The following is a 27,295-nucleotide window of genomic DNA, read 5'->3' on the forward strand; positions in this document are numbered from 1 at the left end:
AGAAAAAAAAAAGTATTGCATAAATATAAGTTTAATGTTAAAGTAAAATATAAACAATCTCACATTTAATGTTATTCATAGGCACTGATAGCCTGTTTAGCAACTAGGCAAGGACGCTAAGCAGTTAGTGTGTACAAGTGAAATGAACATGACTTGAACACCCCCAAATGAATGTTTAGACTTTGTCTTGCTTTGGGTACTCCCCAATATCTATAACCAGCACCAATGTCGATGGCTTACTGAAAAACAATAGCAATAAAATCACAGCTAAATTTGTTTTTTAGGGCCCTTCTGATGGGTAAGGCCACAGCTATCCCTTAGAGTATGGGTTCAGGGCCCAAGAAAAATCACGTCTTCCCCTTCCTCTTCGCTTGGCATTTGAATATTAAGAAAATGACAGTGTGCCTTAATAGGGAGTTATGAAGACTTGGATTCTTTGGCTGTGTTACTAATTGGTCTGTGCAGGTCACGAACTTTTGTAAGCTCCAGTTTCTATAAAACAAGGGCGTAGGATAGAACGAGATTTTCTTGGAGTGTGAAAAAAGCATAGAAAGCACAGAATATGCGTATTTTGAAGCAAGGGGTGTGTGTGTGGGAAGGAGTAGGAGAGGCAATGGAGGGGAAGGCAGCCACAGCCTGGCAGTGTGGCCTCCAGAAGGGGCTGTGACCTGCACATCCCCTTTCTCACCACTTGGTGGAGCCAGCTCCTCACCTTGTAGTTACAGATCTACCCTCTGTGTTTCAAGGGGTTGTAAAATCAATTTAGTGGGTGGAAACCAGCCTTAAAAAGGAAGGAGAATGGAACCTAATCCAAAATATCAGAGTTCATCACACATAGTGAGGGTGTTAGTTTGGAGGACTTAATTTTCCTCTTATATATAATGTATCAGCGTATGCATATCAGGACATGATATATAATTTTTCTTTGGTTCATGATCGAAAATATTTGAAAAGCACTTTACTGATGCTCCTGCCTGCAATAGGACGCAGGGAGGTCTAGGTCTTTATCCATCTCTCTGCCTCCCTCTCACCCTCGACCCTCCCCCTTCCTCCCTCTCTACTGATCTACCACCTCCCTCTAGTAGTGCCCCCCTTTCCCCTCTTCCTTCCTCTCTCCCCCCCATCTCTTCTTTCCCCTTGTTATCCACTGCTCTCACTTCTCCTCTATCCAGGTATTTTACCCCACTTGCCCACTCACTCTGTCGCTCCTGCCTTCCTTCGTGCTCTCCTACACCACCATTTCTGACTCATACCATCTCCACCCACCACCTCTCCCCTCCTGAGCCTCAATCTCACAGACACAGACGTGACAAGACACAGTCTAAGTAGGAGTGTGACGGCCAGACCTCCCCCATCCTTGACGCAGGATTCAGACTCGCTCCCAAACTCCTCCCATTGCCTCTCGGCCTCCCTGAAAGGGCCTGCGCTCACACGCTCCTTCATCGTCATGGGAGCCGTGCCTGGCTGTACAAATCCCACTGGTTATTCAAATTCCATCTCAAATGCCCCTCCTCTGGGAAGCCTTCCTTTTACTCCAACAGAGACTATTTTCTTTGCTCCTTTGATCTGCACTTGTGCTCACCTCCACCCTTATCACCAGTACCTCACTGATTCCCAGAACTCAGAGGGCAGAGCCTTGGTCAGATTCCTCACTGGGTACCAACTCCATCTCCAAACCAGTGCGGGGCTGACGCCAGGGTGGAACTCCTGGGAGATCATGGAAGTGTGGGCCTGGTTCGGTGGTTCACCGGCATCTCCCATCATTCCCCCCCACTTTGTCTTCTCCTGCCCTGCTGCACACCACCCTCTGCTCCCCGCTGACCCCGGCTACCTGGTGCCCTGGAAGGCTGCCCTGGGCCTGGCCAGTGTCTCAGCTCAGTCCCACTTAGCCCTGGCCCTGGCCCTCAGCCTTGGGCCAGGGAACACTAGGCTGGTAGGGCAGTGGGTGGTGGTCAAGTCCAAATCTAATAGCTTCTGGCCGGACTTGGAGGAGGGACGTTTGCAGAAGGGTTATCCAGCCCTGGTTGTTGGTCCCCTACTTGTCTTTCCAACCCTTGCTGAAAACTGACTTATTTCAGGTCATTATTGCAAGGGTGTGTGACCTGGATGACACACCTATGGAAGAAATGGGTTGAAGTGTTCCTCAAATTTGAGGATGCACATGGAAGCTGGTTAGATATGAATCAAACAAACCAGATTTGGCAGTGCCAGCTGGTGGTCTATGGAGTAGGGGACGGGGAGAGAGCACTGACGTGGGAAACCCAGCCCCTGGAATCTACACCTAATCTTTCAAGGGGGAGATGTCACATACTGGGCAAGTCACTGGCCCCTCTCTGGGTCTCAGTGTCCTTATCTGTAAATGGAAATGGTTGTACTTGATGGTCAGGAAGACCTTCTGACCCCTGACAGCAGAGATTTTATAAAAATGTTATTGCCCAGACTCACATATGGCCATATCTCCAAAAACTGAAAAGGAAAAAGTAAAGTTCAGATTTAACCAAAGGTGATGAGCATTTTAAACAAACAGCTGTCCTTATCAAAGCTGAAAATCTAATACAAGGCAAACTGAAAATAAATGATTTTCCCACATCATGAGCTGTAGGCCAAAGTGGGGAGACAGCATCAGCAAAATCATTACCGTTTGGGGGATCTATTTATGGCACATACTACCTTATCCGAGCACTCCCAGAATGCTTAGCAAAATGCAATAGAAATGGATCTAGTTTTTGAGTAGATAAGTTTCACGATCTTTACATTTAGTTCTATAATAAAGAGATATAGTATGAAAATAGGGAGAGTGGAGGGTAAAACCTAAGTATCATTCTACTTAAACCTCCAATTCGTGTTAAAATGACTACTTGTAGGTATTAAATTCTATATAGTGAATTGTTCTTCTTTATAGAAATTTTGGTACTTGGGAATTTCTCCATTCAATACCTATAGAGACAAAGGTCCTAGAGAAAGATCACATACATACAACTACTCTTTTTTTTTTTTTTGCGGTACGCGGGCCTCTCACTGTTGTGGTCTCTCCCGTTGCGGAGCACAGGCTCCGGACGCACAGGCTCAGCGGCCATGGCTCACGGGCCCAGCCGCTCCACAGCATGTGGGATCTTCCCGGACCGGGGCACGAACCCGCGTCCCCTGCATTGGCAGGCGGATTCTTAACCACTGCGCCACCAGGGAAGCTCCCATACAACTACTCTTGATTGTCATTTTTCAAAGTGACACCATTTAAAAGGATCAATACGAACTAGCTGAGATATTTAACATATTCACCCTTAGTGTAGGTACTAACTTCCTAGTGGCTCAGCTAATTTGGTTGTGCAGGCAGTGTCAATCTCAATCCCCTGCCTCTCAATCTCTCTGTCTCCCAATCTTCCTCCCTCCCTTCCTCTTTCCTTCACTCTCTCTCTGGAGTACAGGCAGATAACCTGAGCTATGCTCTAGAAATCAGAAGAGTCTGCTTCTCTGTTAGCCCTTAATTATAAATTTGAAAAGATGCAAGCAACTGGGGTTAAAAAGAACCTTTTGATATTTTCAGGTTAAAAAGTGACCATTTCAGAAAAGTATCCCTGAAGAGCAAACAAGTTTTTGGACCACTGTCTGGTCTTCCCATTAAGAAGTAGCCAGGAAATTCCTTCATTTAGACATGAAAATGTTTTGCTTGTCTAGAAGGTTCTGATAGTGATGGGGAAAAATAATGGTTTTCCATGTCTTGAGGTTTTCATAAACAAAAGACTGAATTATGACTTGAATGGCATTAGCCGTAAGTCTGCAAATTGTAATTCTATTTTAAACCCATCCATCTATTCATCCATCCAACAAATATTTACTTAAAGTTTACTGTGTGCCAGGCATTGGGGTTATGCAGTGAAAGACATGGTCTCTTATGGAGTTCACAGTTTCTGCATTTTCAAAGTTGGCTTAATTGCCATTTTATCTCTTACTTATTAGAGATTTTAGAGGTGTTACGCTTTCTACATTAATCAAACTTTGTATGGCAAAAGTAGACAGCATAAATTATGAACAGAGTAAAGCCTTAGTTCTCCAGATCCTGTAGGGAATTAATATGCAGCTTGATTTTCTTGCATGATCCCTTAAATTGTGGATTATTTATTTAAAACATATTTTTTGGTGGATAGCTTTCTAAACGCATTACAAGTTCCGTGCTTTCTCATGCAGAATATATCAATGATTCAGGATTATTACTAATATATTAGTATGCTATATTTTAATATATGGCTGTGTTGGGCTCTATATTGGGACATAGGATCACGTGCACCAATACAGAATAGCCCTTGACCCCTATGATTTTTTGGGTTCTTTGGCCTTTTATTTTGAGGGGGCAGTTGTTCTTTTTTTCCTGTCAGGTACTGGTGTCAAGCTACTTGCTCAAGTTCTTGATTCTTATTTGCTGCTTCTAAATTGCTATGGGCTTGGAAACAATCTAACCAAGAAGTAAAGAGGCTTACAGGGAGGAAAGAAAGGAGCTCCTATGGAAAGATAAAAACTTTATCCTTAGGATATCTCTTTGGGTTGCTCCGAGGCTGGTTTTTATCTTCTTCCTGTTCCTCTGATGTTATACATAGGTAACATTTGCTGGTATAACATAGGTATAACATAACATTTGCTGGGTAGCTGTGCTCCTCATCACTGAATTAACTCCTCTCTACAGAACGCAACATTCCATAAGGTTTAACTTGACTTTTTAATTTTGTGGGTCTCTTAGAACTATATTTTGTAACTGGTAGGTAGATTTCTAGCTATTTAAAAGACTACCAAACTGCTTGCCATGATTTATTGGAGTGATACCATTAAACCAGAAAAAGGCGTGGTTATGCTAGATATTTTGTTAGAATCGGTCAATTTTGAAATGAAAAGTCTTTCCCCTTATACATTGATTTGGCAAAAACAAGGCTCACAGGAAGTACACATATTGATCTCTAGATTTCTATACCTTGCCAATCTGGTAGGAATATGAGGAAAGTGAGACTTTTGATTAAATCCCAGAGATCATAAATCAGAAAAGAAAAGTAACATGACTTCCTGCTTTCCAGGCTGATGTCTTCCCAGATATCCTGGGGAGATGGGATAATACTCAGATGATAATGGGATAATAATCAGATGATGGAATTTGGGGTCAACGGTCAAGATGGTTTTATTGGGATCTTATTAAATAGACGTGAGGAGAGAATATTTCTATGTCTGGAGATTTCCAGACAAACCATATAGAGAGCGTTAACATTTGGATTAAAAAAAAAGACTGGGAACTTTTATCAAGTACTCCAGAAAGTCAGAGGGTAATTTCACCCTAGAGCCTACTGCTTTCATAATCTGACAGGGGAGCTACACATTTTACGTTCTCCTTAAACTAACGCCATTTGATGACATTACAGGGGATTAATCATCACGAGAGGACAAGAGAGAGTGACTCTCCACCCCTTCTTTAGACCTTTTAGAACTCAGGATCCTTTTTTGCCCAACTCTTACCTCTTAGTCATTCTTAGCAAAGGGCCACACTGAGGTCTCATTTTCTAGAGCTGGGCTGTGCATTATGGTAGCCACTTGCCAACTATATTTATTAAACAAAGTTGAAAATGCAGTTTTCAGTAACAATAGTCACATTTCAAGTGTTCGCTAGGCACACATGACCAGTGGCTACCGTACTGGACAGCGCAGACACGGAACATTTCCATCACCGCACAGAGTTCGATGGCGCGGTGCTGTTTTAGAATCTTGCCTCAGGGGGGCTGCTACACCGGTGCCCACTGCCTCCCCAGGACCTCTCCGAGCTGGCAGTTTCATCTTCATCATGACTGCTTAACTCAGGCAAAGCCTTGACTAGCCTGACCCTAGGACTTCCTCCGGACTGTATCCTACAACACTGCATCTCTACCTCAAGCCTTCTCTGCAACAGGGTCCTGAGAGGAGCTATAGGACTTTATGTCAACATTATTTCTCATGTCTTGAGGTTTCCTCTATTTGTACTTTGGAAACTGAATTATTTCCATAAGCTGGTTATGTAACCAATCAACCAATGTTCTTGCTGACCCTCTGTTAATGATGCAACATGTTTAGTATGCTGTGGGAAAGATATTTAAATCAAGTTGGGAGCCAGAAAAAATGAATTGTGAGGTTTTAGGGCTCTATGATTCTACTGATTTCAACAAAACATAGAGGGTTGATTGATGTTCTTCCCTATAAGCTGTCAAGAAATATGTTCCATTAGATAGTTAGTTTGATTATCTATCTATCTATCTATCATCTGTTGTTGTTTTGGTTGAGGGTGGGGAAGATGAGATAGTTAAGGATGGAGGAAGTATTTAGGTTGAAAGAAAACTTCAGTGGAATTTGAAACCTAAGGCCCACAGAGTAGGACGGTTAGCCTCAGATGAATTCTAATGTCAGGATTCCCAACACTTTTAATGAGCAGAAGCTACTTTTACTTCCTCAAGGCCTGGCTATCATTCTGATTGGGTCTGAAGATGTTGGCAGGTAGGTCCCTCAGGACACTGGGGAGAGACACTGCTGAATACTTGACTTCACCCTCCACTAGGAATTCTGCACCATTGCAGAGAAAGAAGTGTGAGTGAGAAAGAAGTCTGACAGCCGCTGACTTAGAAAATTTAATGGGCAATACTGTACCAGGCAAGATCTCCCAATCAGCTTTGGTCCACTTGCTGGGAAAGCCCTGCTGTTGGGTATTTATGGCCCTGAGTGTGCTCCACTGAAACCCTCCACCAACCTACTTGTTATGAAAATCGTAGATCTCCTGGATGTTGCCAAAGATGATATGCTCCTTATTCAGGATCCCAGGGGGTATCTCCTCCACACCACTGGTCATTTCCCATAGGTAGGTCTGTAAGACAGCAATAGTTCCGTCACTGGCAAGCACTGCCACGTGAAATACACACAAAACAAACAGGGCTTCAAACCTGTGGGGTAAGGCTCAGACTGGGAATGCATGTAGAGCCTAAAAAGTGAGATGGTAAATAAGCAGAATGGAAAGAACGAAAACCTGAATGTTCCACTACTGTGAACTGTTGCTAGGGAAATTCACATCCCAGACTTTAGCAAGAACACAAACTCCACAGTCTTCTTATTTATTAAATGTGTTTGAGTCTGACTGTGTGTCGGGGGGAGGATGCAGATTTTTAGACTCAACTTAAGTTCATCGACCGTGTCATAGATTTTATTTTGAATTCAAGTGTGTTATATGCTTTTTTTTTTTTTTTTTTTTGCTGGGCCTAGTTCCAGTCTGAGAAAAGTTTCTTCCCAAAGCACTTTAAACTCCCATGCAATTATTATTGACTCTGGGAGAAAGATGTCCTCTGGTTGGTTTTTTATTCTTCAAGCTCCGGGAGAAGACAGAGTACTGAGCTCCTCTCCAGGACTTGATGTGGCAAGGATGTCAGTTTCTAACACAGCTGAGAACTGATGACCGCAAGACTTACCTCTAAGCACTCGTGTAAGTCCCTCACGTAAGCCTTCTCTGTCTGAAGCAGTTCTGCCATAATGAATCTAGAAGGAAGCAAATGGGCTTTTAGTTGGTTAGAGATGTAATACCTCCCTTCCTTCAAACTTCACTGCCCCCGCCCCAGCATTTATGACATTCTTGAATGTCCTATTTTTCCACTTTACCAGTATACATCTCTTCCTTTGAGTCCCTCTCACTCTGATCATTTGCTCTGTGTCCCTTCAGCAGGTTTGTGCTCAGCTAGTTCCATACTCTCTTCCCCTTTTATCCCCGCCCTCCAGTTCTACCATGTTGTGATTCTGTGCTGATATGTGTGTGCTCTCAGTTGCACATCTGTGTGTGTGTCTGTGTGTGTGTGTGTGTGCACATAAGCTTGTAATGCCACTCACACTCATTCTCACCAACTAGACACCAACTCAGCTTCCCAGGTTCCTCTTACTATAGCTCCCAGAATGATGATCCCTGCTGAGTAGAATTGCTGACTTACACCAAAACAGTTCACAGTCCCACAGGTTAAACCAGGTTTAAAAGCCAGAAACAGATGCCCAAGACACCACCGTCGAGACTGGGGGTTAGCAAACTTTTTCTGTAAAGAGCCAGAGAGTAACTACTTGTGGGCCATTCAGTCTCTGTCACAACCACTCAGCTTTGCTGTTGTGTGTGAAAGAAGCCACAGACAATATGTTAAAAAAGTAAGTCTGGCTGTGTTCCAATAAAACTATTTATGAACAGAAAAGAATTTCATCTAATTTTCACGTCACAAAATAATCTTCTTGTTTTGATAGTTTTCAACCATTTAAAGATACAAAAAATAATTTTTAGCTTACAGACTACATAAAACAGGTGGTGGACCAGATGTGGCTCGTAGGCCATAGTGTGCTGACCTCTCGCTTCTAATGGGGTTATTTTACATCACAAACTGACGTGCATGAGGCTGAGCATGTGATCCCAAGCACAGCACAAGCTAATGATATTAACTGACTACTCTTCAGTCTCCCAAAAAGAGAAGCTGTGCTACATATATGCAAGGGGAAGGTTCCTTCCTCCTTGGACCCCTAAGCAACACAATGTACCCGTGCGGGCGCTCAACTGACGATGGTGGCTTCACTGTAGTGTACCTACATCACTTTCTTTCTTTGACAAATTTGTTTTAGAAATGGTGCTTCCTAGCTGGCATGTGATATGCAATAATATCTAATTTAGTACAAAATATATTTTTATATATTTATCTTAGATTTTCCATGTCATTTTTTTCATGGAACTTCATAATGAGAATCCCTATTTACAAGGTGTTCCATCACATAAAAATTTTGAGAAGGATTATCCCAAGTGTCCCCTGGTTGGAGATTTCAGAAGAAATATTAAAATGAGCAGCATCTTTTCCTGAACCTTTATCTTGGTGGGATTTTCCTTAAAGCAAAACTTTGTTCTAGCAGTGGCCTTTCTATTAAATTATTGATTTTAAAAATTCCCTTTTGCAGGAGTTAATGAGCCACTCTCTCGTTAGTCTTGCTCTATTGGTAGAGTGGAAGGTCCATGAGCTTTGAAGTCAGACAACCAGGAATTGAATTATGACTGTCATTTCCTAGAGGCAGGACTTGCTTCTCCAAGCCCCAGACTCCTTACTTATAAAACAGCTGATCACACAGGGCTGCTGCAAGGATTAAACAAGATCCTATAAGCAAAGTTCCTAGTACACTGTAAGTGCTTGGTAAACAAAGAAAGAAGGAATATCAGAAGGAACGTAATCCCACTTGCTTTGAAAAGTTGTCTTTGATTTTACTGCCTTGGGCTCTGGCATGCCTCTACCTTCTCCCTTTTTCTCCATCTGCTTCCTGCAGTTTTTTCCTGTTTTTCTTCATAATTTAGCTCCACTACCCTCTACCCCATTTTGTTTTACTTTCCACCCACCCTTTACCGTCCTCTGGCTATTTGATGTCTCAGAGACAGCCCAGCAGGAAGATCTGGCCACGTGTTGTCTGCTCATTTCCCTCTCTGTTATGGGTTGAATTGTGTCTCCCCCAAAATGCATATGTTGGGTTCCAACCGCCAGTACCTCACAATGTGACCTTATTTAGAGACAGAGTCATTGCAGATGCAATTTAAGATGAGGTCATACTGGAGTAGGGTGGGCCCCCGTTCCAAAATGACTGGTATCCTTAAAATGGGGGGAAGTCGACACAGGCCTGTATTCAGGGAGGACGCCATGTGAACATGAAGGTGGCCATCTGTAAGGCAGGGAGAAAGGCCTGGAGCAGGGTCTTCCCTCCCAGCCCTCAGAAGGAATCAACCCAGCCAACAACTTGATTTCAGACTTCCAGCCTCCAGAACCGTGAGACAATACATTTCTGTTGTTTAAAGCACCTGATTCGTCATACTTTCTTACAGCAGCCCAGATGAAACATAAGCTCTGACTTCACAGACCAGCTTGAGTTTCTTCAGTTCCAAGGGACCTGTGGCCCTATTTCATTTTGATAAAATCAACTACAGAGGCCTTCTTAATCTTAGAACACACCATTTTTTTTCCAGCATTACCCAAAAGGAATGTCAAAATACTCTTCATAAAGCCCTTGCATATCTCTGGCTATGTGTAACTTTGTTACACTGACATAAAGAAAGCAGAGTGATCAAGACACCGTCTGTAAGGTTGACATGGTTCATTGTTTCTTCTGTCCAATGCCCTAAAGTTCTTGGTTAGTGTGAAATGTGGGTGGAAGCATCATGTCTGTCCATTCCAACCTCTGTAGGTGGTCATGGGGACACAGCAAGCTGTCTAAAGGGATGGGTGGCAATGAAAACCAAGCATAGCCATGAGGAACCTGCCAGTCGGTGGAACCGTCTCACGCCCAACCCCCCACATACTCTTTCTTCCGGGCTGACTTCCGCTTCTCTTCATTGACCTCGTGGTTGGCGTCCCGGAGCTTGACCTCACGATCTGAAAGGCTTGCTGGGATGATATCCAGCTCCAGGTCCTTGTTATCCTACACACAGAGAGATCGCAGAGGTCACCTTGGAGATGCTTTGGGAAAGCAACTCACCAGAGTTGGTGGAGGTGGGGGAAGGGAAGAACAGAGAAGGATGTTACGGAGAAGGAAGAGAAGTTGGGGAATCCCACCAGCTGCTGCCCGCAAGCACTCTTCTGCATGGGATGATTTTCTTCTCAAATAAGAAAAGTATAAAAGGTTCAGGTCAAATGCTCAGGGTTAATATCCACAACAAAGAAAAAGAATGTACACATTTGATAATTAGTGTCATATTTCCTCAAGGACCTTGGGCCTGATTAGATCTACACACACACACACACACACACACACACACACACGTCCAAGACTGATGATTAACCATTAAAACAGATGTGAAACAGAAATGTAAAAAGATATAAAACTCTCATTTGTCAAGGGAAAATAATAAAAGTAAGTATTTGTATTTAAACAAGCAACTTCCCTTGGAAATAGAAAGCTAAATGATAGAACAATTACTGAATTTTCTAATTGCCCATCCATGCTTATTTCAACCACTGTCTGGGATTTATATAGAATAAAAACCTCTAGGAAAAAAGTCTCACAGGTTAAAGCCTGGGGGAGACGTTAATTCCCCCAATCTTTGTGGTTTGACCACTTTATTCTCTAGTCTGCTCTGCTTCAGAGTATGAGCCTATTTAAAGATTTAAGAATTAGAAATCCTAGGATTAAATTGCCAGTCTGTATTTAGCTCTTAATTCATAGGTTAATGACCCCTATTATAAAGAAGAGATTAAAAGTCAGTCTTCCTTTGCTTCCTGGAAAAGAGTACTTCTTTTCAGCTGAAATGTCAAATAGACTTGATACAAATTGCATACCTTATTCTTGAAAGAGCACTATTATACACACTGAGGACTCTAATCATTTGCTGATTCACATAATTGGGTGGAAGACAGTACTGATGAAGCCAAGATAAAGGGCTTAATCCTCAAAGTCAACAGTTAACTCTGTGCACAGAAAAACTCTGTTCTGTAGCCACAGGCCCTACCCCTGGCCACAGCCAATTTTGCACCGTATATAGCACCAGCCATGGAGAGATGGAAGCCAATGGCTCAGCAAGATCCAGTCCCTCCAGGAGAAGGACAACACAAGGCAAGTGCTCTAGGGGGTCAACAGCTCAGGAAGATTCCTCCGCAAACCCAGCTTCCCTCCAGGGCAATGAACAGCAGTACTGAGGGAGGTAAGAAAGGAGGATGTCCCAGGTGGGCAATCCCACACCTACCTCTGTGTTGACTCCAAGGGCTTTCTCCAGAGAGTACCGGTACTTTCCCATCCTCAAGGAGAAGTCTCTGTAATGCTTGTCCACCGTGGTCACCCATTTCCTGATCTCTGTGGCATGAATGTGGCCTTTTTCCACAAAGCTGTCGGCCAGCTGAATCAGGAGTTTCACTTTCTCCTTTGTTTGCTGCCCCAAAAGATGGTCGTAAGTTACTAGCTTACCTTTACTATCACGGCCCTTCACTCCAGCCCTCTTTCTTTCTTCACAGAAGCCATAGCTACCCCAGAGCCAGACTCTGCCTCCGTTTATATCCCAGTGCCGTCACTTACTGGCTGGGAGGGCTTGAGCAAACTACTGAAACCCTCTGTGCCTCAGTTCCTTCATCTGCAAAATAGGGATCATAATAGTATCTATATTGTAGGGTTGCTGTGAGCATTATATGAGTTGACAATGTAGGATGTGTCTGGAACACAGTGTTCACAGTAAAAACTCAGTAAGCAATAAATGTTAGCCAGTGTGGTTATTGATGTAAGAATCTCTTTCATTAATATAGCACTTTATCAGTTTACAGAGTATGTTCATGTTACATCTGAGACTCGTTTGAGTCTTAAAGCATTCCTAGGAGGCAGGTGGAGGGAGGTGGTTTGGGTCTCTTTGAAACACAGATTGAAAAGGCTGAGGCTTAGAGAGGCTTAGGGCTTGTCCAAGTTCATACAACCTGTAAGTGACAGAGCCGCGTCTGCCTCTGGTCCATAGTTTCTAGTTCTCTCCCTTTACTCTACTGGCCTGAAGAAGGCTTTCTAAACATCAGGTGACTTGGCACAGCCAGGATGTACAGAAATCTAACTAGCAGATTTAAGAGTAAACTCTGTCCCTTTCACCACCAGGATTTTGTTTTTAGCTTCCTTGAGAGAGAGAGAGACAGAGAGAGAGAGAGAGAGGGAGGGAGGGAGGGAGGAGTGAACGAAGCTAGTGTCCATCACAGGGCTAAGTGAGGTGGAGCCCTGACGTGGGTCAGTTTCATTTCTAACAAGAGTGTGTTCCAACATCTACTCTGTCCACATCACTGTGCAGAGAGCTGTGGGGAAAGACCTGGGGGGTAAACAAAAGAAGAAAAAGAGATTTCCACCAGACTGTCTATATCCCTAGAGCGACAGGATTTTCACACAGAGTAGTTCGATAACTCAGGGCATTATGTAATTGAATGTCAAAATAGGAAATATGTATAGTTACCACGGCAGGAATTTTAAAACAGGAAAAAAATGAAGGTGGGCTGGCAGGGGCAGAAAACGTGTCATGGGGGAGGCGGGACCTGTGCTGGGTAAGATATGGAAGCGGAAGGGCTATTCAAACAAGCAAACGCTTGCTCATCTTTTCTCCTCAGTCTGGGTTTTGAAACTCTAACATCTATCAGGAAAACCTGATAGATTTTAAGAGAAAGGGAAGAATATTTACATGATATTCTGAGAAGTAATCTTTTATCTTTCGGACTGGGGGGAAAGTAGGTACAAGGTTTGGATCATGCTACGATCTGGGTAATTGAGGGAAACTGAGACAGAAAATCACTGGATCAAGAACAGAACAGACAAAAAAGCCTTTCTTTCTTTATGCCACCACCCTCACGCTTGCCCCTCCAGGCTCACCCACAGCCCCTCCCACGAGAGACTGACCCTCTCAAGAACTGCCAGAGGGAAGCTTCTGGCCAGAGAGGCAAGCAGAGAGAACTCGGTCCCCCACGGCCAAGTCTCCCGCTCTCCAGCAACTCACTCAACACCTTCGAGCCTCTCCTACCTCAGCACAGTGGGCTGGTCCCCAGGGCTGGGAGATAAGGGGCCAGAAGAGCTTCGGTGTGAAGGAAAGAAGGTAGGTATGAGGACAGGAGAAACACCTCCTTAGCAACAAAAAGGAAAAGAATAATGGCGCTGGGACTCAGTTAATACAAGATACCTGGTATTCCAAGGACTTCTATTTCTTGCATTTAGGGCTTCCCCTCTAACCTGGGAAACAATTTTTCGTAGGTTTGTCATTTACTTAAGACAGTGATTAATTTTTGTAGCTATAATCAAGAAATCCATCTTCATATAAAATCTTGGAAACACATATTTATTCTCTGCTCTTGGTAAGGAGACTTGAGCACGAGATGGGGGTTTATAGCCAATTGGTAGCAGCAGTCCTACCAGAGCAGCCCTACAATTTCCTATCAGAGGAAATTATATCCTAAAACAGCAAAACTGATTCAGAGTCAAGAGGGATGGTGGCTTGTGATCAAGAGCATTTCAGGTATGTGTGGGACCCAGGGGGAGCAAACAGACAGTGAAACTGGCAGCGTAGACAAGCTCTTCCCCACGTGGCCTCACCTGCCCACGTGACCCTCTCCACTGCTCTCCGCGGCCCCGAAATTCCAGCCATGTTAAATAAACCTCACCTGCCCCCCACAATGTGATGAGTGGCCCCTCCTCAGCCCTGCTTTCACCCCAATGGCCCTCCCTCACCTCTCCTTCTCCGCACAAGCCGAGTGGGAGATGCCCTTCCCAGTGTTCCCACAGTACCACACACATGCTGCTACTTTGGCGTGTATCACGCTGAGTTATTTATGTCTCCTTCATTAGACCATCATGCGCTTCTAAGAGATGAGTGTGATCTTATTCATTTGTAGCTCCAATGTCTACTATGTATACCATAATAATAATAATGTTGAGTAAATGGATGAGTGTGTAACTATTGTGTTGGGAGGTGAGTAAAATTAGACCAGCAAGAGTTGAAGGTTTACACTGGGAAGAATTAGATGAAAAGATTTGACCCCAACCATGCCCACGGCCCCTACTGAGAGCAGTCTGAAGTGATTTCTTATACGTGGGTGACTATGGTGGCACAGTGTGACCTGCCCCATGCCTGGCTACCGCTGATGAGATCAGAGGTAAAACTTGTCCCACGAGGGCAGCCCATCAATATGCAGCCAGTGACTTCCAAGGTGTCCTGGCCTAGAAGCTCTGACTAAACAGGGACAGGGGCAACATGCTGGGTCAATGAAGCTGGTTTTTCTGGGGATGTGAACTGTAGAGACAGGGAACTGGGTGGCTGGTTGGAGAGTAGAAGTGAAAGCAAACAGCAGAGGAGAGACGGGAAGCTGAATCACAGAGGTGGTAGTCATGTACGCCTGATCTCCTGAGACGAACTGACCCGGAAACGTGGCTGCTGGAACTGCCCTGGTCTCGGGTGACATCCCAGTTTTCATCTCCAGAGGTGAGCCTATGCCACGTGCCTTTTTCTTCCCATTGGGCTGAGTCATTCAGCTTTTCCTGGGCTCCTTCGAGGTCCAGCCGCACAGCTTCTGTCTTCTTTATTTCCACATACAGCCATACAAAATCTTTTCCCCTTCTAAACTTAAGCCAGCTTGAAACTCAAATCTTGCCACCAAGCAGAGTAACTTATACAGACTGATAAAATGCGGGTCAGATTGTAGAGGTGCTTGCATGTTAGGTTCAGGAGTATGGACATGATCTTGTGGACAAAGGGAGCTTTGGGGGAATATAATTCACTTGGGCCTGGTAATTTAGAACACAACTCACTTATCTTGGGATTTTTGTGTTCCCTAGTGTATATTTTGCCCTTTCATTTTCAATTCTATGTTTTCTGCTGGAAAAGACAGAGGTTAAAAATAAGGGTTCAGTAGTTCTATTTTTCTTATTTTTTCTCTTCCTTCCTTCTTTTGATCAGTTAATATTATATCATCTTCCCCTAATCAGAGCACCTTACTCCGAATATAGTTTGTAAAAAGCCCTTTTGGTATCTCTTGAAAATCTGACAAGTCTTTAAAATTTAGCCTTCTTGACATAGTCTCATAATCTAATTATAAGCATCCAATTGGCCTTTCATTGCTGATCTGCCTTGTACTTATTGATATATTCTTTGGGGGTATGGAATTATTGCGCTCCCCGAGTGGGAAAACCGTTCCTTGAGATGTATCTTCATATTCATTCCACAGGAGAAAGATTTTCTTGTTAAATATGAAAAACTAAACCTTTCAAAAATGTCTATCACATGTGAGCTATGTTCATTCCTCTTAAAAGTCTCAGAAACAGAAACATGACCATATTTTATCTGAACTGTTTAGATTCTACTTTTCTCGTAGAAAGTGCCTCTCTGACAAGCCCAGTGTTCCCTTTCCTGGCTCTCTGAATTCAAAGACATACTTTAGTTCAGCTAAAGCTCCAGTCACTTTCATTATCACTTAATTCTCTTTTGTTAGAAGCTAGTCCAGTTTATCTTATAGCTTCTTTCACTTTCAGAGATAAAATTATCAGTTTAGAAAAGCGTTTTCTCAACATCATTACTCATTGAGAAATGTAAATGAAAACCACAATGAGATACGACTTCACACCTGCTAGCATGGTTATACAAAAAAGACAAGACGATAACCAGTGCTGGAGAGGATGTAGAGAAGTGAGAACTCATATACACCGCTGGTGGAAATGGAAAATGGTGTATGCACTTTGGGAAACAGTTTGGAATTTCCTCAAAAAGTTAAATATAGAGTCGCCACCTGACCCAGCCATTCCACTCTCAGGTATATACCTAAGAGAACTGAAAACATATGTTCACACCAAAACTTGTACACAAATGTTCACAGCAACATTATTCACAGTAGCCCCAAACTGGAAACAATCCAAATGTCCATCAACTGATGAATGTATAACAAAATGTGGTTTATCCATACAGTGGAGTATTATCCAGTCACAAAAAGGAATGAAGTACCGATGAAATACTGCTACAACATGGATGAATCTTGAAAACACTCTAAGTGAAAGAAGCCAGACATAAAAGACCACATATTATATGATTCCACGATTCCATTTACATGAAGTGTCCAGAACAGGCAAACTCATAGAGATAGAAAGTAGATTAGTGGTTGCCAGGGGCTGAGGGGAGGGGAAAAGGGGGGTGGCTGCTGATGCATATGGGGTTTATTAGGGGAGGGATGATATATTCCGGAACTAGACAGTGGCGACGGCTGCACCTCGTGAACGTACGAGAAACTACTGAATTGTAAAAAATGGAAAACAGAAGAATCTAAAGAGTTTTGCTATTAGAAGAAATAGAGTTCTTCCAGATGTCAAGACGATTAAGCTTTCCTATCACCATGTACCTTGACCCCTTATAAATTTTGAAACCCACAATAGGAAAATATCATTGGCATTCTTCTAACTGGATTGTCCACAGCATACCACAACAAGAAAATTTTGTTTTCCTCTTATCCTCATCCAAATTCTCTTTATCTTATTTTTATTCTCACATTCATATATTGCTACATAGAAAGTACCTTTTTATATTCAGTGTTTCTTCTACTTGACCTGTTTCTTTGGAACAGAGTATAATAATTCAATATACTCAGTATACTCTGTTGCTCTGTTCAATCATGAGGGCCACCATACTTACTGTCGTGTGGTTTAAGGTCAATTTGGTTTCCATTTCAAATTCACTTTATTGGTTATAAAGATTAAAACCAAAGATGGCTGGTTAAAAGAGGTTTGCTTCTGGTAAGTGGGACTGCAGTGGGGCCGGAGGCTACTGCCTTTCATCAGAAGGTCCCCAGCTGGATTTGTTATCTTGTAGATAGTCTCATAACAAATAGCCCTGAAACTTGGAAATGATCGATGGGAGGATGAAATCCCATTAAGAGAAATAGTTAAGAGGGAGAGAGAACAGAGAGAGAGTCAAAGTAAAAGAATCACATTAAATAGAGGTTTGGGGAGGAAGCATCGTTGAAATCTACCCCAACTTCTTTTTCTCTTATGTTCTCAAATATCTGTTGCCTCTCTTCAATGCATAAGATATAGTCAGGTAGTGAATAAAGCATGGTTCTTGTCCTTTGGGATCCTGCAGGCTCATACAGGAGATAACACTGCACACACATTGCCGGGAGGACAGGATGGTCCAGGTCAGGTGCCTTAAGGGCTGCACAGACAACATCTGCAGTGCAGGGATAGGCCGATTGTATTGTATCCGGCTTGTAGGCAGGGACACAGAGGAAGAGGCACTGAAGTGGGAAGGCGGGGTCTTCTTAAAAAGTACAAACTAGAGGGAAGGGAAGGATGTTCTAGGCAGAGAAATTATAGAAAAGATACAGAGGCAAGAAAATAAATGATGTATCTCTCGGAGGGTAAGAAAATAATATCCATTCAGCTGGAGCATAAAATCTGCATAAACACATTAACTGAAGATCCAGTGGCAGTGGTAAGGTGGCACAGTTGTAGACATTGTTGAGTGTTGCCTAAAGACACTGCATAATCATTAAAGCTCTTGAGCTGGGTGGCCATCTGACCAAAGTAGTGTTTTAAAGATGAACGCCAATGAAGGGCAGGGTGGGTTGGAAGGAAGGAAAGGCCAAAAGCATGGAACCCAATTAGGGTGACAACAACGTGAATAGAAAAGAGAAAGACAGGAAGGATGAATTAACTTGACTGAATGACTCTCCACATTTCCACTTTGGTGATGGACAGACTCTGATCCTAGGAAGTTCTGGGTATCTTGCTGTGATCCATCCTACGTCAGTAGGATCACCAGTGGATCTGACACTATTCAGCCTCTTAGTGGTTCGTTGTTGACACTATTTGGAGAGGGGCAGATAGGTGCAAAGAGGGTAATTCAAAACCATTTTCATTTGGATTTGAAAAGGGTTCTGTGCGTCTGCCACCTCCTGGGCACTGTCTACTCTAGCTGATACTGAAATCAATCTCTTATCCGAAATGACAGTTCTTCACATTGGGTGAAAAGGCCCCAAAGCTCACAAGTGTGCAGGGGAAGGCTCCCCACTATCAAGAGGTCAGAGTGTAGGATTCACAAAGTGGATAACCACTTCTGAAATATCAGCTCAGGAAGGAGGCTAAGGGCCTAATTTTTTTGCAGCAGATTAGAGAGAAATTTGCTGTAGTGTCAGAGGGATCTCTGGATAAGGTAGGCATTAATATGTCCCCCGCCGCCCCCCCCCCGACTTTCACAAAAGCTCCTCTCATCCTGGAAATAGCACCTGCCCCATGTGGAAGTGATGCCATGGATGGTGCTCCATAGCAGGGAGCCCCGTGTGAGGGACAAGGATGCTACAAAGAGGGAACTGAGACAACAGATTTCACTCAAAGCCAAGGGTCCTCAGATCAAATCCTGGCTGGGAAAACAGATGAAAATGAGATTTCCTTCTATTATATTATTTTCATTCTCCACCTCGGTGTGAACGGGGGTGTGAGGGTGTGTGGTACGTGCACCAGTGCATGTTTTGCTCCCCAGAGACCTCAGCCTGGATCACTTGCAGGGTGAGGCCAGAGGGCAGTAGTCAGCTCCGGAACCTGCTTTGTGAACCCACCCATAGCCACTGGCCCTTCCCAAAAGGTGGACTTCCCAAGCCATTCAAATGTCAAGAATATGTGGCTGATATTCCCACACAATGTGCACTTCACATGAGTACATTCCTTTGCCTTATTTGCTCTGAAAGAATACAGAAGATTGCAGAATCTGGAGCACGAAGATGAGTACCATTTGGAAGCACAGCGTACAGGAGTTGAGTTCCTGCGTACAGAGGCTCTACCAACAGCTGCATCTCTTTGGATGTTCAGGTCTCAAAGGAGACGATCCTACCTGTGTATCCCCCCCCGCCCCTTGCCTCTGTAGTCAAGCATTTCTGTGTACAGAGGCTGTCCTCCCTCCCGCAATGTGAAATTGGCCAGATTGGGGAGTGCTGGGTGGAAGGGGAGGGCTCCGGGATGCTTCCTACCTTGGCAGGCACCCTGAACTCCCCATATTCCTTCAGCAGCTCCTGAGTCTCCTCTGCAGTCTCCCCTGGGGAGGTATGTGTTGAGAGGTAATATTCACCTGTTTCTTGGATCCAGTCCAGTGCCTGTAGGAGGAAACAACCCATTCAGTGCCCCAAAAGCCAGCTGTTAGTAGGAAAACATGCCATGCTCTGATGTGAAGGTTTGTAGTTTGGGACAGCATGATGGACCTAGGAAATGCCAGGACAGTTCAATCAGTATGTAGCTTAGAAGTTGATTTTATGAAAGAGCCCTCCCCTGTTAGACCTGGAACAACCCACCAGCAAAGAGAGTGTCTTGTCGATTAGACTGGGGACTCTTCTAGGCCAGGCTCAGTGTCATCTACGAGTTAGAGCAATCTGCCCCCAGCATCTCCTCCCAACTCCTGGTACCAGACTCTGAACAGAGTGCCTGGTGAAGGCTGAACGGCTGGTCAGCGCAAGGATGCTTTCTTCTTTTCATCCCCACCTCCCATCTCTACTCTGCCTGCTCCTATGACCCTCTTGAGGACTGTCCCAAGTCTTGGTCATCTAGGCCTCTGTATGGTCCCCAGAACTGAGGCAACGCCAGGGAAAGCTCTGAACATACCTGCTTGGCGCTTCGCTCAAACACCACGTATTGCTGGCACTGGTCTAACCGCCGCTTCTTCAAGGTCCAGAAGTGTAGGACACGGTTCTCCCTCTGTAAGAGCTCACTCAGGATGGCTGCAGGGCAGAGAGACAGGCGCTGGTCACAGGAAGGTCCTGAGCAAATCTGACCGGCTGCTTCAGCCCCGCTCCCAGGTGCCAGATAACTGAGACCTTCAAGTCTCCCCATAGGACTGATGCGGCACCAGAAGCAAGGGAGCAAAAGTTTGGTCCAGAGAGAATTTCCCAGAGATCAGGGAGACTGGGGGAGGGCCTGTTGATGAGGTTCCATCAATGAAGGGGGGGAAGAGGATGTCCCCAGGGTGACTTAAAAGTGACTCTGGGGCTTCCCTGGTGGCGCAGTGGTTGGGAGTCCGCCTGCCGATGCAGGGGACGCGGGTTCGTGCCCCGGTCCGGGAAGATCCCACATGCCGCGGAGCGACTGGGCCCGTGAGCCATGGCCGCTGAGCCTGCATGTCCGGAGGCTGTGCTCCGCAACTGGAGAGGCCACAACAGTGAGAGGCCCGCGTACCGCAAAAAAAAAAAAAAGTGACTCTGATTCTCTTCACGCCAAAGCTAGTCCTTGATGATAAGAGACCTTGGGAATTATCGGTGCTGAAAATAATAGCTAACATAACTGGCGCCTGGGAGCCTGCAGAGAGTGAACGGACTTGACAGGAACACCAGCCACTCTTGAGGGGTTCTAGGAGAGGGCCAGAGGGGAACGGCATGAGGACTGCGGTAACGGCATGGATAGCCATGTCACTTGCCACAAGCTCTGTCCCATACAAGGGGCTGTGCACTTAGCACTTCAACAGCACAACCTCAATTTTAAAACCTCTAAATTATGGGCCTAGGGAAGCTATGTTGGAATCACGTCATCACGGAATCATGTCTCCAAGGCCCAAACTTCCATGCTCGTTGGGACCGATCATAAGAAAAGCTAAAAGCTGTTCTCACGTCATCTCTCATGAAGGTGAGTGCGAGGATGTGTGCAAGGCACGGGGCACCACGGTGACCGTGGGAGCTGTTTGTCCATGTCATGTCCCTCCCTCTCTCTACTTCCGTTGTTCCAGAAGCAGCTGGTTATGTGGATGGATTTCTCAAGTGTCTAATAGTATGTTCTAAGCTTGAAGCAATAAAATTTATTTTGTATTGCTTGCCTCCTGCTTCCTGCTAACTATATTAGATACTAATAAAATACACAATAATGATGCCATGGAAAGTTAACATTTATTCAGTACTCACTATGTGGCAGGTACGTATTTTCACAGTACCTCAGGATGCATGGACCACTATTATCTCCATTTTACAGATGAAGAAACTGAGGCTTAGAGAGGATAGGAAACTCAACCAGGGTCAGTCAGATAAAGGGGTAGAGCTATTTGACTTAAGAGCCTAGGTCCTTAGCCACCTTGCTCTACCAAGTTATTGTGCTCTACAAAAAAGGCACAGCCCAAATTGCAGTGCTTGTACTTAGAAGTTTTTGTTGATTTTGTGTACTTTTAATGCCCTATGGAAGTTTGGCCCTCTAAGGACAGAATCTGTCTCTCCTCTCTTAGGCTGAGAGCTTTTATGGTCCCTATTATTCACCTCTCCCTATATCTCTGCCCTTATTATGTAGCTTTTCAGTTCCTCCCCAAAGAGACAAAGTGTACTCCCTCACCCCCGAACTCAGGCTCAGTCACATGACTTTCTTTGGCAAATGGGCTGTTAATAGATAGGACACAAGTAGGGGCTTGAAGTGTGCTTGTACACTTGAGCTTGCCCCTTAAACCTCTGCCATCACCTCAATAAGAAGTTCTCCTGGGTAACCGCTGCCCCTTCAACCAAAGTCCCAGAATTAATCCACATGGAGCAGACAAGAACCCACCCTGCAGTGAAGGGGCCAAGCCAGCCAGACCTGCAGCCTCAAGCAGAACCGCATCACTGAGCCCAGCCAAGGCAGCTGGTCCCCAAGCCAACACACTCATTGAATGATAAATGCTTGTAGTTGTAGGCCACTGAATTTCAGGGGTTGTTATGCAGCAATAACTGCTCCTGTAACAAAAACTTAAAATAAGTGGCACTGGCTTTGGGTCCAGGCAGCAGGTGGAAAGGAAATGGCTATAGGAGAGATTGCTCAGGTGGAAGCTTCAACTGGGCAAAGACAGTGGGAACCTGTGTTTCCTTTATTACTCTTTTTGTCTCCTAGTCAGAGTTTTCTTCACTGAGGTCCCTCTGTGGTGGCTGAGAGAATCAATCCAGCTCAGGAGAAAATCCTAATGAGTTTCAGGTTTCATTTGTGCCCCATCTGGTAAACTTTCCTTTGGGCAAACCCTGCTCTGGCCCCCACGAAGGTGCGGCACATCCTGCTCACCCTGGGTGGCTGCCACTCTCGGCACACTGGGGCGGGGGAGGGGCATGTGCACTCTCAGCAGGCAGCTGGCCTCACCTGAGCTGCCACCTGCACTTGGACATCAGAACACAGGCTTTGAAAAATCTGCAGGGAGGGGAAGGTGACATAATGCTAGCCACCCACAGAGCCCCTCGGCTGCAAGCAGGGTGGCACATCTGGAACAGGAATGCTGCTTCCCTCTTCTCTGTAGGGATCTTTGATTACTAAGTTTAATTCTTCCCAGCGGCCTCTGATCTTTGCACCTCCTGAGTTCCTTGAGCAGGAGAGAGGCCCTTCCCAGAGGAGGTCAGAGCTTCCCTCTGTCTGCTCGGCAGCTCGCCAAGCCTGTCCCCACTCCCCACTCCAAGTCAGCGTCACTTCCCTCCCTAGCCTTGGTCTCTGGGGTTGACTAGTGGCCATGTACTGCACAGTGTAGATACATAGAGACCATCTGTCATTTCAGAAAATTCTATTAGCGTTGTTCTAAACTCTTAGGATAAATGCAAAAGCTCCGGGGAAATTTTATAGTCATTTTTCCATCCCAAATCTTGAGGCATGTTGAATCGCCACCACCCACACCATCCCACGTCACACTTCTTCTCATCCAAGGAGAAGAACCAGGAAATCTGAGGTCACATGAAGACCAGGTACCCAGGCTCTGGTCCATGCGGCTGAAGTGGCTCGAGGCCGGCAGGGCTTGCACTGACCTTTCACTTGCTGCTCGGGTCCTCGGGTGTGGCTGGCGGCACTGGGCATGCTGACATTGTTCCTGTGGATGTACTTGAGAAAGACCTCAGCGTTCCGCCGTGCCAGGGTGCAGGCCTGAGAGGGACAAGGTGTGAAGCCCCACACATAAGTCCCGGTCTGGTAGGGGCACAGGATCTAAGACACTGGAGAAGGGGTGCTGGTGATGAGGCTGCTGGGGCTCTGGGTGAACAGAGCCCTGGGGCAACTTCCAGTTTATGCATACTCCAGTTCCAAAGCAGGAGACTCACTCACTCTTTTGTTGAGTAAAGAAAAGCTCCCTGTGCCTCTCCCCTTTCCATCACAGACAAAACCAGAAATCAGCCACCCTTTGACTACTACGTGTTGATTCAGCATGACCACCTGATAGTGACTCTCAGGTTGCTTTCCCTCTGCCACCAGAATGCCTCGCATATGACCACTGGTGTAAGCCACTTTAACAATAGCCTAATTTAGACTTGAGAAAGCAAATTTAGTGATCAAACCTATTAACCGTATGTTCCAAATCTAAATGGAAATAACCCACATTTTAGAAACATATTTGTCCATCAAACCCACCCCCGCCTCAATAAGACTAATAAAGATCCTATTGCTGGGAAATATCAGTCACGTAAAGGGGTAAGAGCCATTGTACCGCCTCCTTAAGACTCACAAGAGTGGTGGGTAGCAGAGAGGACAGGTCTGTCCCATACTACTGTACCCAACCCAGGCCCAGCAAGGGCAGGAGTCATGAAGCAAGTCAGGGCTAGAATCTAGGTCTACCGACAGAGTACTTCTAGTTTCTCTCAAGACAAGAGATTTTCTGAATTTCTTTAAAAAGCAGTATTTTTCCTGATGGTAGAGGTAATACATGCTAGTCCATTAATTTTCAATCCACAGTTTTCAGAATTAAATTATCTCTAGACAAAACTGTTAACTTTTAAACGTCTTTATACTTAGCATCTGATTCTACAAATCATATGGTAAAAAAATTATTTTAAATGTTGCATTCCCAACAGTGGCTTCTGGGAGCTCTGGTAAAAGACTGCTAGTGGGTCCTTCCACTCTGAGGCCCATGAATTTAACAGCTGGACAGTGGTCCAAAGCTAAGGAATCCAAAATAGATCAACTAACGTATACACATGGAGAGCTCGATCTTCCGTCCATTGGGCTTGTAATTCCCACAACAATAAGGAGTTTTTCAACTATGGTTTTAGGCACATATGGAAAACATCAGAACATTTTCTTTTTTCCTCCTTCAAAAAAAACATTTAATTTTATGAAGGCATACCTTTATACTTCTATTTAAAATATCTGACATGCCCTACATAAATTGTTTTGTTTTAAACTTTGTTTTGTCATAGGGAAGACTTTTAAAATCATCTTAAGCCCTGTATGGGAGAATTTCTATTTAATCTTATTAGTAAGAGCTGATTACTAAGAGTTCTGATCAAATGCGGGTACAGATACCAGATAGATGGGAGAAGGGCAGGGAGAGGTCATCTTTAAAAAAGAATAAAAATAAAACTTAAAGAGGTGGTCAAGTAGAGAAAATCCCTAATAAAAGAAAGGCAGTTAATTACAGAATTGTAGAAAATCAGTGGCAACATGTCAGGGTAAAAAAATTCTCTTTTGTGCTTTCAGAAACCTGAAAGGAAGCAGAACATGAAAGCAGGGAATTTGAGAGAAAATGGAGCCTTTAGATAAGTTTTAACACTGAAGACTCTGTCAGAGAGAAGATCAAAGGCAGGAGGAAAGAGGCTTAGGAGACCGTCCCACACCAGCTGAAAGCTGTTCAGAGCAGGACTGTGCTTCCTCTCTGGGAAGCTAAGGCTCTTTTAAAAACAAAACAAACAAAATAAGGTATCTCTCTCTTCATACAGCACAATAAACAGTGTTACATTCATTGGTAATTGGTAATCGTTAGACTGATAAATAAATAAGATGTCTAAATGTATTTCTTGAACTCTTGCCCTAAATTTTGCATCATCCATTTATAAAAGATGTATTTTAATAGTTTTCTATCTAGGCTTATACATTTCAATTAAAATATTTTTATAGATAAATGAAAGTAGGTATTTTTCTCAGTTAACATCAATGGGATATCAGGATATTTGTACATGGCACCAGTAGAAATGAAGCATCCTAATTGCCTAATTACACAAAAAAGTGCTGAGAGAAATAAAGAATGTTTGAAGTGTAACCTTTCAACTTTTCAAATTAACCAGCCAATATCCCCTCTACAAATGCCCCCTTTAGATAAGAAGCTAGAAAATAGAGGGGTATGGGAAGCCCACATGAAGCAGTGAGAGAGAGAGAGAGACAGAGAGACAGAGACAGAAAGGAGGAGGCGGAGGCGATGGGGAGAGTGAGACAGCAGATCAAAAACAAGGCTAAAGTCCCAGACCTTGGATGACAATGTGCTCTGACCTTAAGAAAGGCCTCCTTTTGTTCCAAATGTTTACTGATGAGTGGGATGACGTGGTCGATCTCTGCTGCTGGCCCCAATTTATCTCGTCCACCACACCAGTCCTCATCTCTCCGGTATTCTTGCTCTAAGCTCTCCAGGACACTACAGACCTAATGAATCATGGAGGAAAAACTTAGTAATTTAATCATTTAAAGGTCCTATTTTGTGAGGACCTTTAGCTAAGAGACCCCTACAGAGGTGACATTTTTCATTCAAAATCTAATTCTGTAGACTTAGGTGCACAGTGCCCCTGAGACATCTAAGAAAAGTCCAGGAGGCAGTGAGAATCCAGCGTCTGGAGCTTGGGAGACAAATGACTACCGAGATATGGATTTTGGGATTATCTTCTGACAGTTGAAGGCTGAAGCTATGGGGGTTGATGACATCACCTAGGGACAGTATGCAGAGCAAGAAAGGAAGAGAGACTAGTAATTTGGGGGGGTTGCAAAGTGTTTTTATATATTATATTGCTGTGACCTTATGATACGTCTATGAATTAGGGAGAACAGGAGAAAGAGGTTTGAAGAAGATAACTGGGTCGCCCAACTATCTGTCCTTTTGCCCTACAGGAAGTAGCCTCAAGTAGACGTAAAGGAGGAAGTTGCCTATGTTGTGTGACTTATGGGCCATAAATGAATGTCACCTCTTCCCTCCCTGGGGAAAAATATTCCAGCAAAATTGTTTCAAGGTACTACTATAAGGCAATGACATCTCCAGGCCTGCTATTATAAAACACACATTTCCTTCAGAGGGATAACAAATTTGGGTTGACCTAAAAGATAGTTAAGATGGTTTTCCAGTTCTAAAAATGCTGAGAGGCCATGCTCTAAGTGACCTTATAGATGTACTCAAAAGACCAAAAGCATTTCAAATGGGGCTTAGAGGGAAAGTTAGGTTGAGTGCATCAGTAGGAGACCCAGGGCAGCCTAGTGTCAGGGCTCAAGGAAGGATGAAGAAAATAGAAACTCATTCCTATACTTTCCTTCAATAGTCTGTGGCAGCAGGGGAGAGCAGCTCTAACTACCCTTGGCCTCCTTTGTCTGAGAAAGGCATCTCTTTTGGTGAAGGACGTGGCATTGGGTAAGATGCTTTTTGAGTTATGAACTGAACTGAAAAATAAGCTGAAAGATGTCCCAGGCAGAACACCCCCATAGCCTACATGCTTCCCATGTCGTGAGGAGGCCTATCCCTGAACTCCAGCTGGTTTCTTTAGCACCACACACCTCTCTTGTTGCAAGGCCCGAAAACATGCGGGAGGCTCACGTCTTGAGAGAAAACAGATTATACACACACAAAAACTTTAAGAAAACGAGTACTTGACACCTAACCCATGACAGTATTGGACTTAAAACCAATCAATTTGGGAGCTAGAGGAAATGGAAAGATTATCCAGCATAAGTCCTTTAATTTTAATAGGTGAAGAAACAGAAATCTAGAGAGATAAAGTGACCTTTGGTAAGGTCAGTTCAGGGTCAAATTTCCTGACTCAATCTACTGTTTTGTCCCCTTCAGCATCTTGAACCATCTCAAATTAAAATCTGTATATGATATTAGACGGGGGGGGGGGGGGGGGGGGGC

The 27,295-nt window shown here is 44.3% G+C and overlaps 1 protein-coding gene across 2 annotated transcripts in view; it reads right to left on the reverse strand.

Annotated features, from left to right (window-relative positions):
- KALRN (kalirin RhoGEF kinase) overlaps window positions 1–27,295 on the reverse strand; it is a 588,759-nt gene that overhangs the window by 240,366 nt on the left and 321,098 nt on the right. For both annotated transcript variants that reach the window (XM_007449683.1, XM_007449684.1), the window contains exons 18-25: window positions 25,678–25,827; window positions 23,232–23,346; window positions 20,110–20,225; window positions 19,485–19,607; window positions 11,723–11,905; window positions 10,343–10,461; window positions 7,458–7,524; window positions 6,753–6,862 (exon numbers count right to left, since the gene is read on the reverse strand). In XM_007449683.1, the coding sequence (XP_007449745.1) occupies window positions 6,753–6,862; window positions 7,458–7,524; window positions 10,343–10,461; window positions 11,723–11,905; window positions 19,485–19,607; window positions 20,110–20,225; window positions 23,232–23,346; window positions 25,678–25,827 (983 nt within the window). The remainder of the gene's footprint in view (window positions 1–6,752; window positions 6,863–7,457; window positions 7,525–10,342; window positions 10,462–11,722; window positions 11,906–19,484; window positions 19,608–20,109; window positions 20,226–23,231; window positions 23,347–25,677; window positions 25,828–27,295) is intronic.

This window comes from Lipotes vexillifer, unplaced genomic scaffold (assembly GCF_000442215.2).
Source record: "Lipotes vexillifer unplaced genomic scaffold, Lipotes_vexillifer_v1.1 scaffold1378, whole genome shotgun sequence".
Lineage (NCBI taxonomy): Eukaryota > Metazoa > Chordata > Mammalia > Artiodactyla > Lipotidae > Lipotes > Lipotes vexillifer.